This window comes from Penaeus monodon, unplaced genomic scaffold (assembly GCF_015228065.2).
Source record: "Penaeus monodon isolate SGIC_2016 unplaced genomic scaffold, NSTDA_Pmon_1 PmonScaffold_1057, whole genome shotgun sequence".
NCBI lineage: Eukaryota > Metazoa > Arthropoda > Malacostraca > Decapoda > Penaeidae > Penaeus > Penaeus monodon.
This window is the reverse complement of record NW_023639237.1, coordinates 1-17,500: the sequence shown is the minus strand read 5'-3', so window position 1 is coordinate 17,500 and position 17,500 is coordinate 1. Positions and strand designations below refer to the sequence as shown.

Sequence of the window (17,500 nt, the reverse complement as noted above, 5' to 3'; positions counted from 1 at the left end):
AACCCTTTTTTTGGTTTGGCGATCTCCTGAACGCCCACGTACACCCAGTGCGACGAATAAAGGGGCCCCTATACTCAGATGCGATTTACCTAACCCTTAGACCGCATTAATCGCCTTCCTCTCATCTAAACCACAGACAACCACACACCTTCAATACCTTCCCCAATTCCAGCAATCCTACCTGTTCTGACATGACTTCCCCCCTCAATATAAACGGGTGGCTTCCCGCGTTTTATCCATACTGCAATTTATTTAATTTTTTAAAGTGTTGTGAGTTTTAATAAGCTTAAAATACAGAAATAAAAGAATAATTTAACTGTAAAAAAAGGGTACATAAAAGGAAAAAATTTCAGGAAAGTACAAAAAATAAAGGGAAAGGGGGATCCCGGGGGAAACCCGGAAAACACGAAGAAAAAAAAAGTGAGAACAACGCTAAGGTAATTAGTCCCAAAGGCAAAAAAGCAAAAATAAGAAAAGGGTAAGTATGGAACATGGGTAATGGTGTACAAGTGGTGTTACGTACCCCAAAAGTAGGGTAGATATAGATGTAAATCATGAACCCAGGGGAAAGGTAAGTCAAAAGGCATAGAAATACAGGTTTTTTTTATTCTTATTTTTTTTGGGAAAAAAAAAAAAAAAGCAGTCACGTCCCCTTGCAAGGGGGAGAAGCCCAACAAGCAAACAAAAAAGGGATAGATGAAAGGCTCCTCCCCTCTCCCCCTGCGGTGAATCGGCCCTTTAAATTTGGACGATTCGAGAGGGGATTCGGTTCCGGCAAGGGTGGCGGACGGGGCTGGGGGGGAGCCGAGCAACCCCAAGAGAGCTACCATGGCCATGATCCCTCGACATGTGGCTTTTCTGGGAAATTTTAAAAGGATGCACCGCCCCGGCCCCATGCAATCTCGGCCTGGGCTCTTCCGCGTTCCCGGAGGTGACGGGCCCCCCCATTTTTTTGATCCCACGAGCTTGTGCTTGCATGTACTTCGTGCCCTACACCTACTCTTTCCTATGCGAATTTTGGGCATTAATGACTCAGTGCACCCCTTTGGTGAACTGGACCCCTCTTCGGGCGCGTGCTCGGACTGGCAGACCTTTACCCCCCCCAGGGGAGGGTGTGTCGGGGGCCTTAAAAGGCCTGCCTTAGGGGGTGCATAGAGTTGCCATTCTTTTTTTGGGGATTGGTCTGGCAGACCATTGTGATGCCATCTTTTTCTTTCGAATAGGGCGATAGGCAGGTAGAGCCCCCTTTCAGGCCTTTCAGCCAGGTTCTGTCTAATAGAACTGCTAGACAGAACATCAGTTCCCTGATAGGAAGTCCTGGATAAAAGTTATCTTTCCCCCCTCACTGTAATGAAATAGTCGGGTTGCTATTTCAAGGGATAAGGAACTTAGGAAGGTACAGGTCCCCTTACTCTCACGAGGTGAAACTTTGGGGTGTTTCAGAGAGAAGAGGGCTCACGTTAAACTCCCCTGCCAAAAGAACTCCCGGGAAAAAAATCAGCTCCTCTCCCTCACTGTATGGAAACGTCTGTGGTTGGCTGTTTCCAGAGGGACGAAGGAGTTTCGGGAACAGGTACAAAAACCCCCCTTCTCCACTGAGGTGAAACATCCTTTGGGTTTTTTCGAGGAAGGGGGATCCCCTCAAAAACCGTCCTGCCATAAAACCCTCCGGGAAAAAATTTAATTTTTCTCCCCACTGTGGTGAAACGACTGTGGCTGGCTGTTTCCAGAGGGATGAAGGAACTGACAGGAACAGGTGCGGCCCCCCCCCCCTTTTTCTCAATGGGTGAAAAAACCTTTGGGCGTTTTCAGAGAAAAGAGGGATTCATTTTTTAAAAAGGGTACAGTCCCCCCCGAGGAGCGGAGAGGAACTGCCGGGAAAAAGTGAAAGAGCTCCCTTCCTCATGAGGGAGGAGCGAAGTTTTCCCATAAATGATTCCTGAGGTGGAAGGGCATCCCCCGGGGAACTCCCGAGGTTGCACCTCCCCCACGGTTTGCCGTGCGTGGCCCCTTGTGAGCTGGGAACGGGAGTCCGGGGGTTAGCGTGCCGTGCACGAGTACCCCCTGCGGCTGCAACACCCCTCTTTGGTCCTCTATTCTGGAAAGACAGGGGGCCTGATCCAGGCCCGGTCAGGCAATCGGCTGGTCTCCCTCGGGGGGCTAGTGTCAAGCAGTCATGCTGCCTTTGGTACCCACCCGTCCGTGTGTACCAGTGCAATCGGCAAATTTGGGCTGCGTAATTCACCATCACCCTTTGCTGTTAGACTTGGGTTTTAGCACTCAGTTTTCCCCTTGTTGGACTCCGTGGTGGGTGGGGGCGGAGTGGATGAAGCACGAAAAGTACATGGAAAACTAAATAAAAATCCCCACAGAAGACCTTATGTTGACGACCCGTGCAAGGCCCCAGACCCCCCGGCAGCCACCCGAAGCCTTACGTGCCTCCGGGTGGAAAAAGAAAACCCCCGACACAGGATGACACTGTCATCCCTGCTGCCAAGATGGGGACAAGACAAAAAAATCATGTACAAACATGCTGTCCCCAATTGCCAACAGAGGGATCTCGTGCTGGCCCCTCCAGGCCACACCCGACCAGGAAGGTTCTGAGCCCCCCTCGACGACCCCACGAATGAATCGGACACATGAACCAGCCGAAACAGCTGGTGCCTCCACGAGCAACCCCCAAAGCCGAAAGGGGGGGCCCAAACCCGAGGCCGGAGTCCGATCTGATGGCGAGTCTGGCCCCCCCGGGCGTTTCCCGAAATTTCAAGGCCCCCCGTAAACCCGAAGGCTTCGAAAGCCTACCAAATGGTAAGGGCATTGGGAGGCCGCGCAAAAATCCGGCTGTCGTCCGGGTTGCGCGAGATCAGGGCATGATCATCGTCCCCAAAGATCAACCCCACCCTTTGTTTTCCTCGGAGACAAAGGAGTTAAAAGATGGGGGGAAAAGTGAGCCTCTCGCCACTAACCCCGAGGAGAAAGAGATCAAGATGGTCTACTTGGCTACTCAGCTCATACATAGGAGGTGATAACACACACCCACAGGGTGGAGGCTTCCCATTGTCGAAGGGGAAGACTCCAACCAGGCAAGCCTGGTACCATGAAAGGTACCCCAAGCTCCCCCTTGATCTGGGTAATGGGGCCTACAACCTACGCACTTAGGGCCTGAACCACTTCGGTGTTTAAATGCCGAAGTACGGACACCCCGGGGCTAACTGTACGCCAAACCAAAATGTGTGTCTGTAGCAAGGCACCCATACGAGGTTGCATAAAGGACATAAAGAAGAAAAAAAAGGACACAACACCCAAAATGTCCTAACGGCCAAAAAGGCATCACGCCTGGAGCCTGGCTTGCTCTGTCAGGAAAGAGGGGGGCCCTCAAAGGGAAAAGAGGTTGCAAAAAACGACCAATTTTGTTCCTCCCCCCCCGGGACCTAGTCGGGGGGAGGAACAAAGCAAAAAAGGCTTCCCGCCCCCTAAGGGGAAAGGGAAGCTGCCCCACCAAAAACCGGAATCCCGACAATCAGGAGTTCCCCAAGGGGAAGCATTTCAGAGGAACCACGGAAGAAAGGTTTTCCAACACCCAACGGTCCCCCCCCAGACCCAAAAAAGACATGTTCTTCGACGAGGGGGACATGTCGACCTGATCACTCTGTGGTAAGCAGGGGCAGTATCCTTGCCCGGGGCCCCGAGGAAGAGGGGGATAAAAGGGAGTCAATTTGCCAGACGACACTGAAACGACCCTGAAAAGCATAAAAGGGAAGAACATGGAGAAGGCCAAATCACCCCAAACCTCCCCTCAGCCCAGGGCGAGACTCCCCCCCCCTCTCCAAGCCAGGCTATGCCCTCACAGGCAAGCCTAGCCAGGGTATGCCCCCACAGGCAGAGCCTAACCAGGCCCGATTCAGTGCCACAAGCCCCAATCAGAAGAACTGGCCTGCCCGCAAGGCCAGCCAAGCCAGAAACAGCCTGGCCCGAGAAAACCAAAAAAAATCAAGCTACCAAAGGCTCTCCCCCCCCCAGTGGATCCCGGGGTACCTGACAGCCGAAAGAAGTCCTCAAGCATGAGGTCTCACAATGGATTGCAGACTCCGACCCTCAACCCGAATGTGAGATGTCTCTGATGTAACTATCAATTAGTAACATCATGACCGCAAACTAAATATTTTGCAGTGGAAAAATCTGTGGCTTCTCCAAGGAGTGCCCTCCTCCACGCAATAGTGCGATCAAGGAGCATTGACACGTCATGCCCAGGGGAAAATTATCACGGAACTGTTCGCTTTAGGGGATCACGTCTACGCCTGCCACGTTTTCCCATGGAAAAGAGGCTTGATGACCCTGGGGAAGGCAACAATTCCCCCCGCTCCGCAATAGCCGAGCACCGCACTTTGGAGAAGATTTGAATCTCTTGCCGTCGAGAAATTCACTGGGCCGGGGGGCCCCCGAAATTTTACAACTGTCAGCAGGCCCACTGTATAGTTAGACATCAGCCAGGTTGTGCTTCCCCAAAACCGACCCATGTCTGGGGGGGATTTAAAAGCACACCACCCCATCCCGCTCCCTGCAGGGCACCCCGGATGCGGCGGCCCTCACATAGCCAACGTCTTGAGACATTCCCCCAGATCGCTCTCCTCAACAGCCAGGAGCCAACGCATGTGAGAGGGGGGTCCTAGACCTCACCCTGGCCACTGCGACTCGGGGGGAGAGGATTTGGGTGGCGGTCATGAGACCGTCATATGACCCTTATGGCCTATAACAACCCTCAGGATGTGGCCCGCCGAAATACCAACCGAATCCAAATGAAAACAGACAAAGGCCAATGGCAGGGGTTCCGACGCCTTGGCCCGCGTTAGAACAATGAACCCACACAGAGCGAAAAGTGGAAGTGCACAAGCCCGACTTGTAAATGCCATTGATGAGGGAGCCCACTGACCCCTACCCAAAACTCGGCCGGGTCCCGGGGGTCCAAGGACCCCTGGTCTTAATGACATTAGGGGGGTCAAACCCCAGGGGAAAAAATGTGCCCAAAAAAATTTCCGAAAGGCAAAAACCCCAAAAAACCAGCCCTCCTAAAAAGGGGGGCGTGAGGATCCAGGAAACTGCCAGCAAGTGAGGCAGGAAAAGTGGCGGAAGGTGTGATCTTTCGATACCGTCCACCCTCTCAGAGCTATGGGAAGGGTCAAAACGAGCCACCAGCCGCTCAGCCCCCAGATGCACGCACCACGACCCCCAGGCAGGGCCAACGACTGGTGCAAGAGTTCTCTGCGGAACGAGCGCACAGTCTGCCAGCCGAACTGAGGGCAAGACAAGAACGCCCACAAACCCAAAAGACTTGCTCACATCAGAGAAAGGGCAGCCGAACCCGATAACTCGGACGTTATCTTTTCTCTAGGGAACAAAGATGCACACAAAGCTAGTCGCAACTCAGCCCCGGGCGATGACGGGATCCGTCCCCACATCTCCCGCCGGGACTGGTAGGGGGAGCTTGCATTCCTGCAAAAATCATCAAAAAGGTCCTGGGAAACTTCCCTCTTTTTCCCCCGAGCTGGAAGAGGGCTACCAAGTTCCCTCCCCAAACCAAAGGAGCCGGGGGAATACCCCCCCCATCTCTTCCTCAGCTGTCTGGGCCCGACTGCCGAGAGGATGGTACTGAAACCGGGGTCCGTGGAAATGGGAGCCCCACCCAACACCCCCGGGTTCACCAGGGGGATGACCAGCGCACAGCATAGCCACGCTCTTGAGCACAATAAACACGGGCGCTCTGTGGCAGTATTCCTTTCCTGGAGAAGGTTTCGAATTGGAATCCCCCTTCCATTCAGGAGAGCCTGAAACCAAAAAAGGGAAACAGGGTAAATCTTGGCTTGGATAGGTGACTACTTTACGAATAGAAAGCCCGAGTCAAATTTTCCAAAGGGCACCCATCACAAACCATGCCACTGAAAATGGAAGCCACGGGTGGGGTTCCAGTCCGCCCTTTTTAACCACTAAAAGTCCTGTATCCTCAACTAAACCTCCCAGTGGGGGGCAAGATTATCTCCTATGCAGACGAATCTTGCTCTCATCTCCCCCTGGCCACACTCCTAAAAAAAGCCCCGCGTTTTCTGGACTTGGTATCCGAGGAGTGTTGCAGGACAGGACTAAAGATCTCTGCAGCCAAATCCAAGGGATGGGTTTGAGCGAGAGTTCAAGGCACAAGCTGAAAAACCCGGGGAAGGACTGGAGGGGTTTTAGGAATACCTGTACCTTTGGGGGAAGGGTAGACCGGACCCTCTCCTTCGCCAGGAGGTCCAGTACCTGCTTCCGAACAAAAACAAAATGTCTGTATGAGAGAATGAGTGGGGAAAACGCATAGGGGCCAGACACAGAGTACTAAGATCTTCTTACATGCTGCAGCCCATTGTAGACTATGCCCCTCGTCTGATTGGGATCAAGAAAAATATAAAACCGATTGGAGACAGTCCAGAACGAAACCGCCAGGGTCATTCTGGGGGCCCCCAAAGGGGGGCGAAGGTCCTCAAACCCCCTAGTGGAGACAAACCTTCTCCCCTTGGCCCCACGAATTGATCTAACGGCAGCACATTCTTATCAAAGGTCTCCAGGCTCCCAGGAACCAGCCTAAAACAAAATAGTCAGACGCCTAGAAAAAATAACGACTGTTTGCATACAACTCCTGGCTGTCCACACGCCAGGGTGCTAAAACGCCATCAGCTCAAAAGCCCCTACTGGGCCCGGGGATGGACTCCCCACACCCTGACTTTGTCGAAGCTCCCCCGTGGGCACAAACCTCGATAGAGTTCCGGTCATGAGACTGGCAAGCAAAAAGAAAGAATATTGTACGCCTAGCCTAAAGGCAGAAACCCAGAGGGCATTGCAACCATCACCCCCCCGGGACCCAAAATATTACACAACGGATCGGGCACCCTTGACCCCCACTGCAGGGGGCCGGCTTTGCAGCAGGGGTCCCCAAAATCCCTGAGGGTAACAGACAACGCCTCCTCGCTACAGGGGAGGTAGTTGCTATCATGGAGCATGAAACGCGTCCAGAGAAAAGGACAGTGGTCATACACACGACCCAAAGGAGCCCTCGACTGTCTTCAGCAGCGCTACCCACTGACAAATCTACCTCCTTACCCATCGGCACAATAACACAAAGGATGCTTTCTCAGGGAGAAGAATTATCATAAACGGGTTTTTCCCCGCCATATAGGGACAAGGCAATGAGCTTGCTGACAGATTAGCCGAAACGGCCGGGGTTGCCCCAAATCCCTGATAAAACATCAGGCCCAAGTTTACTTAGGAGGAATGTACGGTGGGGGCCAACTCCTTTCCCCCTGCGCTTTTACAGAGAGGAAAAAGAGCATTCCCCCTCGGGCCCGCTGGTACTCAGATGCCACGGCTATGAACCACTGGCACCCCTGAAATAAAAACAGAGGTACCGAAGTCATTCGGGACAGAATGCGCCCAGGTTCCACGTGCTGGCAATCATACAACCTAGAACGTGAAGAGAGGGTTTCATGCATTTCGGCGAGCCGAAAGCCACCTGATACATATTGGAGAATTGCGTGCACACGCAATTCCTAAGACAAACCCCACAGAACACAGCCGTCGTGCTGGTAAAGAGATTATGCGAGATGCTTACACCACGGCTACAGGAGCGCCTGCTGGCAATCCCACCGCCACGGTAAGCACCGAGTGTCAGACCAACAAATGAGACAGCCATAAAAAGCTGACACTGGCCGGGCCATAAGTGAAAGGCCCGGGCGAAGCCAGAACTTCGCAAATCTCAAGCAAGCAAGCAAGCAAGCAAGCAAGCAAGCGGAGAAGTCCGTAGATTTTCTCTACAGATCCCTAACGTCAGGGGAACAGGCGGCCCGAAAACCGGGATGACCCGCCTGAATTCAGGGGAAATTCACTAGAATTACAACTATCTGCTAGATACTTACATTGAGTAAGAATATGTGGAGTACTTTGGCATTATTTAGATGAGGTTTGTAGGACACGTGATGAGAAGAGAAAAGATGAGGGCCTAGGCTTAACAGGAAGAATCCTAGGTTGCAGAGCAAGATGCAGACAAAGGGAGAAGTACATGGGTGGAATAAGAAGAACAGTAGAACGTGGAAGCAAAGCTGTACATATACTGCAAATGACAAGAGACAAAGAGGTGTGGCAATTCATGGTCGCCACCGCCTGCAAGGGCCCGGCACTTCGATAAAACATCAATATCCTGAACGTCATCATGCACCATGTAGCACCTGTACATTGCTACAAGAAACAAAAGCTTCCAAAAAACTTGCGAATTGTGGAATTTCAAAGAAAATAAAGTGAAAAGATAGAATACATAATCGCGAATTAAGCAATATCGCTTATAAAAGGTAAATGGTTTCATAACTCTGCGAATCCGAGATGCGCTTGCCGCTCTTCGCCTGAATCGCTCGCCTCGGTTGTTATCAAATCGCGGGAAATCGTCGGCGTCTTGCGTGTCGTTGCTCTCAATGGTGAGGCGTCCATAGCTTTAACCACGGACCAGGGAAGCTGGGAGGGATGAAGGACTTGAGCAGCGAGGGCGTTGCAGGCCAGCGCCGCAGAGCAAAGTGCGGCCCAGGCCTTGGGCGGGAGCATGGGAGCCTTGGCCTGAAAGGCTCGACGTATCTTGGCGATTTTCGTTGTGTGATTTCTTCTGTCAGTTAGTGAAAGGCCCGTGAAATTGTTACTTTATGAATTATATTCGTATTTTTGGCAATTCCTTAGTAAAGGCAAAAATTGAAGGTTCAAGTCCATCGTTCTATTCCGGGGGAGATTGAACGAGGCTCCATTGACCTACAGATGCAACAATAAAGTGCTGTTCTGGACACCGATTCAGCCTTGCGTATTTAAGTCTTCGATATGAGTACTGTGCAAGGAACTCCTTCATTCACAGGTTTTAAGTGTTCTAGGGGTTTTTGTGTTGGGTTTATCTTAAAAAGAGAACGGTGAAGTGAGAAAAGGTAATTTTAGTTTCGCACAGCCATCCAGCCTTGCAATTTATCATTCCGTGTTTCAATTATGCACACTGTCATATGAATCTGCTGTTGTTTTTCATTGCAAGTGATAGAAATAAAAGGGTATTTGTTATCAAGAGCAATGCACCCTGCAGAGATGAACTCCAAAAACCAGGCTATCATGCAAACCCAAAATTCCAAGCCTACCTTTCCTACCTTCTATTTATTCCCTAAACAGGGACAAGCCCCCAGTACCCCCCTTGTTAGCACTTTGTGCCAAATTAGAGAAAGCACAACATTAAGAACTCTGGCTTTGTGATGGGTTGTGGACTTGCTCTCTGAGTGGTGACATGCAGAGGGTATTTTCGTAATTTCTTGTTAAATGTGAGGCCACTGCTGATGTACCTGTGTTGCTTCTTATTCAATTTTTTTTTATGCGCTATAAGAAGGCAGTGTCCATTTCCCTCTATCTTTGTGCATCGCTCTTAGTAACATTAACCGAGAGTATTGGTGCTTATGGTGTGACTCCTCCTCCTGAGACCAAATCCACTCCTGATAATCCACAAGCAGTGTCAAATGAATCACAGGCCTTTCTAACCCAGGGTCCTGTCCCCGGACACCCACCCAATTGCTGTGTGCTTACATTCCGCAATGCATTGGTCACAACATGTTTTCTTAATCTCCAACTTTATTCTTTTCCTGCGCAGATTATTTCAAATATCAGTTAGTGTAGTTTTTCCCTTTCTCTATGATAGTGTCATATTTTCCTGTAGATATATGCCAAAAATATTTTGTGTTGCACAAATTTCATATGATCAACTTTCAAAGCAAATATCATAGATGAAAAGTGTTCTGTTATTCTAGCCATAACATGCAAATTTTACCTTGTACTATATGGCTTTGTGAAACTGAAGTTATACCCCAAAAATAAGGTAATAGAACATGCAAAATAATAATAATAGCTACAGGAAACAATCTGCAGAAAGGGAAGAGAAACCCACATATCAGTGGAAGTGCAAGCTGTATATTGTTAAATATCTGGTTGGGGTTATGAGACAAAGTTAATTATGGAGTTTGGTCACAGATTAGATGCAATCCTTGGTTCAAAACTACTACTACTACAACTATTTTTTTTTTTTTTCCAAAATCTGGTGGAGTTAAAAAAAAAATTGTGATTATACCTAACTTGAAACACAGGACCATTAGGGGAATAATTGCTGTTCCTATACCCATTATTATTTTAGGTATTTTTTGTAGCATCCTGAAACCCCAGACGCTAATATATTGTTTGATGTTGGCTCATGATGGTAACAAAACACAGGATCATCAGAAATTGTTCTGACATACACAGTTTTACATAAAGTCAAACAAAGACCATGAAAAATGTTATTGTGCTGGTATGACTTTTAGATAAAAGCAAAACATTATGTAAGCTTCAAATTAAATGGAAAAAGTACCTGACTATCCTAGAAACAAGAAGATGTTTCAGCAGTTTTCAAGGAAGTATGTGTAAAGGGCAAATATATTTGAGGTATGAGAGTTAGGCGTTTAGAAGATGCTACAAAGGAGACCTTTTGTTTATTCATAGTAACCATTTCTTTAGTTTTATAATATATCTTCTTGTTTGTTTTCTAGATATTATCAGTTCTCTTGCTTTATTTCCTTTTTTTAATACAGATATATATATCCAGGTAAAATTCCTCTTTGTACAGACACATCCCTAAACCCTCCTTCCCTCACACATCTACTCCTCATCTCCCACAAAAAATAGTGCAATATTCAAACTGTTCAACTGTTTGAAGAACTTTATAGTTGAAGGCTTCTTGCAAATGAGTACACTATCAGGAAGTTAGTTGAAGTTGATAAAACAGACCATATTGAATGTCAAATTAGAGGGATCTGCTTGGTTCTAAAGGATATCAAATTTAAAGATCAGTAAGAAGGTTCAGTTTTTTTTTTTTCTTTCTTTCTTTCTTTCTTTCTTTCTTTCTTTCTTCTTTTTTCTTTTTTCTTTAGTTCAAGGCTTTGTGGAGAAATGAAAGAATGGTAGCATTTTATCTGTGGTTCACTTGTATATCAGTCAGTAATGGTTAGGCCTGTATTTCAACTTCTAACATGGTGCACATATTTGTTTGAAACATTTCATGTTTACTTCCTCCCATGAATGACTTTTAATATTTCTTCATAATTGTCTATTTAGAAATCCTGTCTTTGCAAAATATGCATGAATTGGTTATAATAAAAGGACGATGTATTACAAAGATATACAGAAGATTTATTTATTTGTTTATTTTGTTTTTATTTTTTTAATTTTTTTATTTATTATTATTTTTTTTTAATTTATTGTTTTTTTTTTTTAGTTTATTATCAATATGTTATAGTTATAAGAGTTAGTTTAATGATTTTAAGAAAATTTTGTTACCAATGACTAATTGCTTTTCCTCTTTTGCTATTAGGATATTAGAAACTATTTTGCCCGAGTTGGGGCAAAGAAGCCAGAGAAGCCATCCACCCAAGGGAAAGAGGGCAAAGAAAAGCTGTTGTCATTGACTCAGATGAGGAAGATCCCCTTCCTTCCTCCAATAAGAAGAGAGTTTTAGCTTCTGACTCTGGTGCGTATTTCGGAGGTGCAAAAGTGTTAGAATTGCAAACCCTTGTTGAGCTCTTCTGTTTAAGTATAACTATAACAGCAGGGGCAGGCATGATGCCGTTTTGGCTGTGGGGAATGTCAGAGTTTTGCCTTTTTTGACATTGTTATGCACCCCTTTATGAAACTTCCTATGATGTTTTTATTTTATGTCTATAAAGTAATCATTTTCAATTTCAATTAGCAATAGATGTATCATAGATGATGAAAGGTATAGAGATCATCAATCTCAGTTCCATATACTGTTTACCTTTTGGGTGATCAGAGACATACATTGTTCATTGATGCCATGATGACAAAGATACATGCCATGTCCACTATCTTTATTATTATTTTTATTATATTATCATCATCATCATCATCAACATCATTAGTAATAGTAATAATAGTCTTCACACATAGATGGCTTCACAAATGCTTAATCACCAAGAAGTCAATTACAAGTCCTGTCTATCTCTCCTTGTTACTTGTTTCCTTCAGTTTTGTAAGGATTCCTTTTTCTTCTTTATTGCTATTAGTATTGTTAATAACATTGTCAATATAATAGGAGGTGCATTGATATTAATTGCATTAAAAAAAAATCCTCAAGAAAAGGAGAAATCAGATGAAGTTACAAAAGTCTGCTAAATAGTTCCTTGGTGGCTGAGCAGTTTCAGAGCCATCTGTAAAGTTCACCAAAGTTTACAGTATATATACAAGGCAACTGTGGTTTAAGGTTCAAAAATTATGTTGTGAAAAAATAACTCACTCCCAGTGATTTATGTACTATCGAATCATGACAAGACTGTCCCACATACCAAGATGATATCCCATCATGTAAAACAGTTGCTCACAAGTTTGATCCAGACTGCTATCATTTAGGAGAAAAAGTCTCTCAAAAGTAACATCTTTTTATTAACGAAAAAGTTAATGATGCTGCAAGTAATAGTGTAGAGAGTGGGGCAAAGTTATGAACCCTCTGCTCCAAATTTCAAGTGTACCAATAGGCACATGATGTAGTATAGTGCTGGAAAGTCCAGTTTTGAGCTATTTAAACCTGTACACTTTCAAAGCTGAAAGTGATTAATCTTTCATTTTTCTTTCAAGCAATGATGAGGTGGTAGGGTATAAGTGGACAAATAAGCAAAGATTTTTTTTTTTAGAATCACTATATTGGTGTTTTTTTTATTCCTTAACATATAGTTTAATTTCTCAGATTTTTGCCACAAGAGTGGGATTTTTTTAGGAGGGGGAATGGTAATAATGCCCCTGGATTGGTATATAGTGGAAGATTACTGTTATATTCCAAAGATATCAAAGGTGTGAATATGAAAGATACACAGTTCTGATGTTTAGATTTTTTACTTTATATTATGAACTTTTAATAATTTACAGATGATGATATCTTCTGTGTGACTAAAAATAAAAAACAAATCAAGAAAGAAGAGCCAGCAGCATTACCCAAACCAACCACCCCAAAATTAAAACCTGTGGCTCCTTCAGATTTTTTTGGAACTTCACCATTGATCAGAAAAGAGGAGAGGAAACCATCATTAAAAAGAAAAAAAGTATATCAAGTTTCTTATCTGTTTTGTTATGATTTATGTTATATGCTAATATACCTTTTTTAATGCCAAAAGTAATGATCAGGAAATTATTTTAATTTAGATTATTTTAGTTAAAGATCCATTAAAGATGCACTCTAGTAGCAGCAAACACTGATGATGTGATGCATTATATATAGTACCTCTAGGCTTCTTTTAGTGTTTGAATTATTTAAAATTCTTATGGCTAGCTTTCAATAATGTTACTTAACCTTAATTCTTGTAGTGTTGCCACCATTTGTGATCATGGATTTTAGGATTCCGTTTTCAATTTTAAATGAATGTTTCAGAGCAGAGACAGCAGTATAGATGATAACAGTGATGATGACTTCGAGAAAACTCTGGAGCAGCTTGACAGGCAGCAGCAGCATGCATCCAAGAGACCAAAACAGGAGACCAAGTCTCCCTCAGGGAAGGAGACAAAGCCAAAGCCAAATGAAAATAGCCCTCCAAATAAGGACAGTCCTAAGGGAGGTCTAGCAAGTAAATTGTCAGCTAAACTAAAAGAGAGCACTGATATAAAAGCGATAAAGGATGAGAAAACAACACCGCAAAAAGATAAGGAAAAATTGCATAGCCATGAAAAAAAAAAAAAATACAAAGCTGAGAAGCATGAAGATGTACAATCTCCAAATGAGAAGGATAAGAATATAATTGCAGAGAAAAAGGAGAGAATAAGTCCCAAGAAGGAGAAAATTACACCTAAGAAAGAGAAAGGCAATCCATCAGACAAAGAAGCATTATCAGTAGTGAAAAAGAAAACCCCTAAAAAGAGTGAGACAAGTGAAAGTGAAGAAGTTGGATCCACCCCCCAGCCAGAGGAAAAGAAGAAAAATTCAAAGGCAGCTTATCTTAAGTTTTTGCAGAGATCTGGGCCCAGTAATCCAGGCAGCAAAGAGATTCCTGAGGTGATACCTTGATGTATTTCTTGAGCATTGTTATAGTTTGTCATTTGATGAAGGGGTATGGAATTTAAAGGTTTAATTTGTTGAGGAAACTGTCTACTCTTAAGAGTATTTATGAAATATGCTTGGCATACATATGTCTATACTTTAGCAGTTCTACTTGAAATCTTATTTTTATATTTATGCCTACTCTTAGTTCAGACTAAAGAAATATTTCCAATATATGTAAAATGTACTTTGTTGCAGGGGGAGCCAGACTGTCTGCAAGGCCTTGTGTTTGTGCTTAGTGGTGTATATGAAAGTCTGGATAGGGAGGAAGCCTCAGAGTTAATTAAACCATAACATCCTATCTTGTCTTGGGTAATGAAGCTGGGGAAAGCAAAATAAAGAAGGTAGGATTTACTCTAATACCTACATTTTGTTCAGATTTGAACTTGGAGAAATCAACAGTAAGCAAGATGATCTACAATATTGATTCACAGAATATGCAGTAAAAAAAAATCTGTATAAAATAAAGCATTGAATTTATCTTATCTATATATATATGGTACAAATTAGTTGATATAATTTCATCAGTTGTGTAAAAATAAATTTATATTTTTTAGGCAGAACAATTAGGCACAAAACATTTGGATGAAGATGGATTATTAGACCTCATTCGTACACGCCCAGGAAAAGGATCTATGGAGAAAACTCCCAAGGAAGGTATGACACATATCTGCTCAAGATTGTATTTTAAAATATTTGAATTAGGCCATCCAAATTTATAACCAGTTTACTGAGATATATTTCCTTTTGACTAAAACTGTCTCTTCTATTACAAGAAACACCTTGCAAACTTAAAGCATTTGCAAAAGAAAGTAAAGGAAGTGCACTTGAGAAATCTTTGGTGAGCAGTCCAGTGTCAAAGAGCCCAACTTCTAAGCCTGTGGCAAGTGCATCTAAAACACCCAGTCCCGGAAGGCCACTCTTTCAGAACACCCCTACATCACAGGTAAATTCATTTACCATTTTTGAGATTTGTTAGATTTTTCCATTTCTTTCAGCTTGCTGGAAACCATAACTTGTTCAAATTCACTGACAGGGAAATAAGAGGTTGTATTTACTGTAATTAACTTTTTTCATGGTAATCAGTTACCAGGAATAAATATTTTTTTAAACAGCTAGAAATAGAATATTTCCTCCTACTAAAAATTATTAATTTCATTATGTAGTTTACCTGGATACTAATATTAAATCACAAGATAACATGATTACATGCCATGACCAGTGTTATTTTTTGTTTATTAATTTCAGAGATAGCTATACAAGTTCTTATTCACCAAGGAGTATTCACTTGTTCATGTTTTTCTGTGATTCTGGAAGATTCTTTCATACTAGTTTACTACCTGTATTATTGTATTTGAATAACATTATGATCATCATAAGGTCAATAACAATAAAAAGGTATCAGTGTTAATTGTATCAATATTTTATATATGGCATAAAAAAACATACCAGGAATGGGAATTTGATCATTAGAGCTTACTAATTCACTCCTTGTTGTATGAGTATTTGGGGAAACCATTTATGTGCAATAAAATTCACAGAAGACTACAGTGGACAGTACATAACCTCACAACCATTGGGTTAAACTTGAAAGTAGCTTCAGCCATTGTTGTTACTAGTCCATTCTTTTGTCATATTTGTCACTGCTATGTTCAGAAATGTTAAATAAATGCCATCTGTCATTATTGATTTATTAAAATCATCAGGCAAGTTGCAGTCCATCTTCCCACAAGCTCATCCCCAAAGACTCAGCCATTATCTTCTCAAGAGTTGAGGGGGAAAATCTGGGGAGACACTCATGTGGGTGGACAAATATAAACCAGCTAGTCTTAAGAACATCTTTGGGACAGCATTTCAGAAAAGTCCAATGTGAAGAAATTACTTTTTTGGCTCCCAAAAATTGGCAAAAAAAACCGTCTGGGACAAAAAAACTACAAAGACCAAGTAAGTTTTTTTTTTTTATGAGCACCATTCCTTATAGAAAATAATGTTTTATTTTACATTTTTGGTCTAAAATTATTTGTAATTAAAATAGATTATAAAGAAGCACATACTTTAGTAGGCATTTTTTTCTTACAGGTCCTTGGGCTAAAGATGATAATGGTGCTTTTTTCAAAGCTGCCCTTTTATCAGGCCCTCCAGGAGTTGGTGAGTAGGCTTTTGTGTATCAGAATATGGCTTGCATGGATTTGCTTAAGTCTTTGCTGATGGGTGGCATGTACGCACATGCCATGGCATGGTGGGACCATCTGCCAGAGGCATGTACGCAAATGCCATAGTGTATGTATGGACATGCCGTGAGTTTTTTTTTTTTTACAATCATGGCAAAATATGATTTTTCTGCCAGTGAAAGTGTGATTAAGTCAGTTTTAACACTTTCTCATTTTTACCATGCAACAACAACAACAAAATAAAATGCAACAAACCAACAATTTCAATTCCATGATGTCGCACACTGCTTATTTTATTTGACTATAGACCGAATAAAAAATCAATTTTGGAGTCTATATAACAACAAAATAACCCTTCAGTCTCGATTTATCAGGAAGTTTGGCAAGTAGTGACTTTAAAAAATAATGAAAACTGAAAATACAACATATCTTCGTAGTATTACGAAGAAATGGTATGGGATGCTGGTATTTGGCATGAGTGGTCACGCATGCTTGGGCGACGATATAAGCCCCCGGCAGCGAGGCCCAGGCCACTATGAATACTACCCGTCAGAAAAGGGTTAATTAATAATGATATAGACTACATGCAAGATTAGTGCTATGATTTTGGGGTTGCTGTAGGTTGATGTAATTTTTAGCTCTAGAGTTTCAGCATATTTAAAAATAAAGTATTTCTTTACCTAGGTAAAACAACAACACACACATGGTCTGCAAAGAAGCAGGTTTGACTTTTTTTGAGCTCAATGGGATCAGATGCTCGCTCCAAGCGCACTTTGGATGAAGTTGTTTCTGAACTTCTTTCAAACAAAACTTTAGCTGGTTTCACTAAGAGTAAGTATAATTTTATAAAATGTGTAATGAATGATTATATAATACTGCATGTAGATCTCAGGTTCTTGCCGTAGTCTATTTCTTCTTCACATATTGACTAAGTGAAATTGGAATAACATTACTGAGAGGGTAGGATTGTGTTATTCAACCAGAAAGAGAAAGACATGACTAATTTCTTTATAAAATTCTTCTTTTTCCCCAATTTCTTATTGGTGAGTATCATGATTGGTCATCATAGTAATCAGGTTTTTGAATTTTTTAGATAAAAAAAATAATAAGATATTAACTTCCATGATCAGAAATAGTAGGATTTAAGTTTTTTTTTCCAATTTAAATATTT

The 17,500-nt window shown here is 43.2% G+C and overlaps 2 protein-coding genes across 2 annotated transcripts; both read left to right on the top strand.

Annotated features, from left to right (window-relative positions):
• The first annotated feature begins 9,117 nt into the window (after positions 1–9,117).
• On the top strand, positions 9,118–14,452 carry LOC119568688 (replication factor C subunit 1-like). The gene is made up of 7 exons (XM_037917190.1): positions 9,118–9,237; positions 9,422–9,608; positions 9,804–9,907; positions 11,440–11,587; positions 12,997–13,169; positions 13,496–14,113; positions 14,357–14,452. Exons 1-7 carry the CDS (start codon positions 9,118–9,120, stop codon positions 14,450–14,452), a joined length of 1,446 nt encoding a protein of 481 aa, XP_037773118.1.
• A 5-nt stretch (positions 14,453–14,457) lies between these two features.
• LOC119568689 lies at positions 14,458–17,160 on the top strand (the record flags this gene model as incomplete). The annotated part of the gene is made up of 6 exons (XM_037917191.1): positions 14,458–14,502; positions 14,716–14,815; positions 14,935–15,104; positions 15,865–16,027; positions 16,238–16,306; positions 17,083–17,160. Coding segments are annotated over exons 2-6 (502 nt in total), but the record flags the coding sequence as incomplete, so codon positions are not given.
• Between the last annotated feature and the right edge of the window lie 340 nt (positions 17,161–17,500).

Excerpts from the sequence above, each read along its gene's own strand:
- LOC119568688 (XM_037917190.1), top strand. The coding sequence starts at position 9,118 with ATGCACCCTGCAGAGATGAACTCCAAAAACCAGGCTATCATGCAAACC. Across the intron at positions 9,609-9,803 it reads CGGACACCCACCCAATTGCT|CAAATATCATAGATGAAAAG; the intron begins GTGTGCTTACAT and ends CAACTTTCAAAG. Across the intron at positions 9,908-11,439 it reads AGTTATACCCCAAAAATAAG|AAACTATTTTGCCCGAGTTG; the intron begins GTAATAGAACAT and ends TTAGGATATTAG.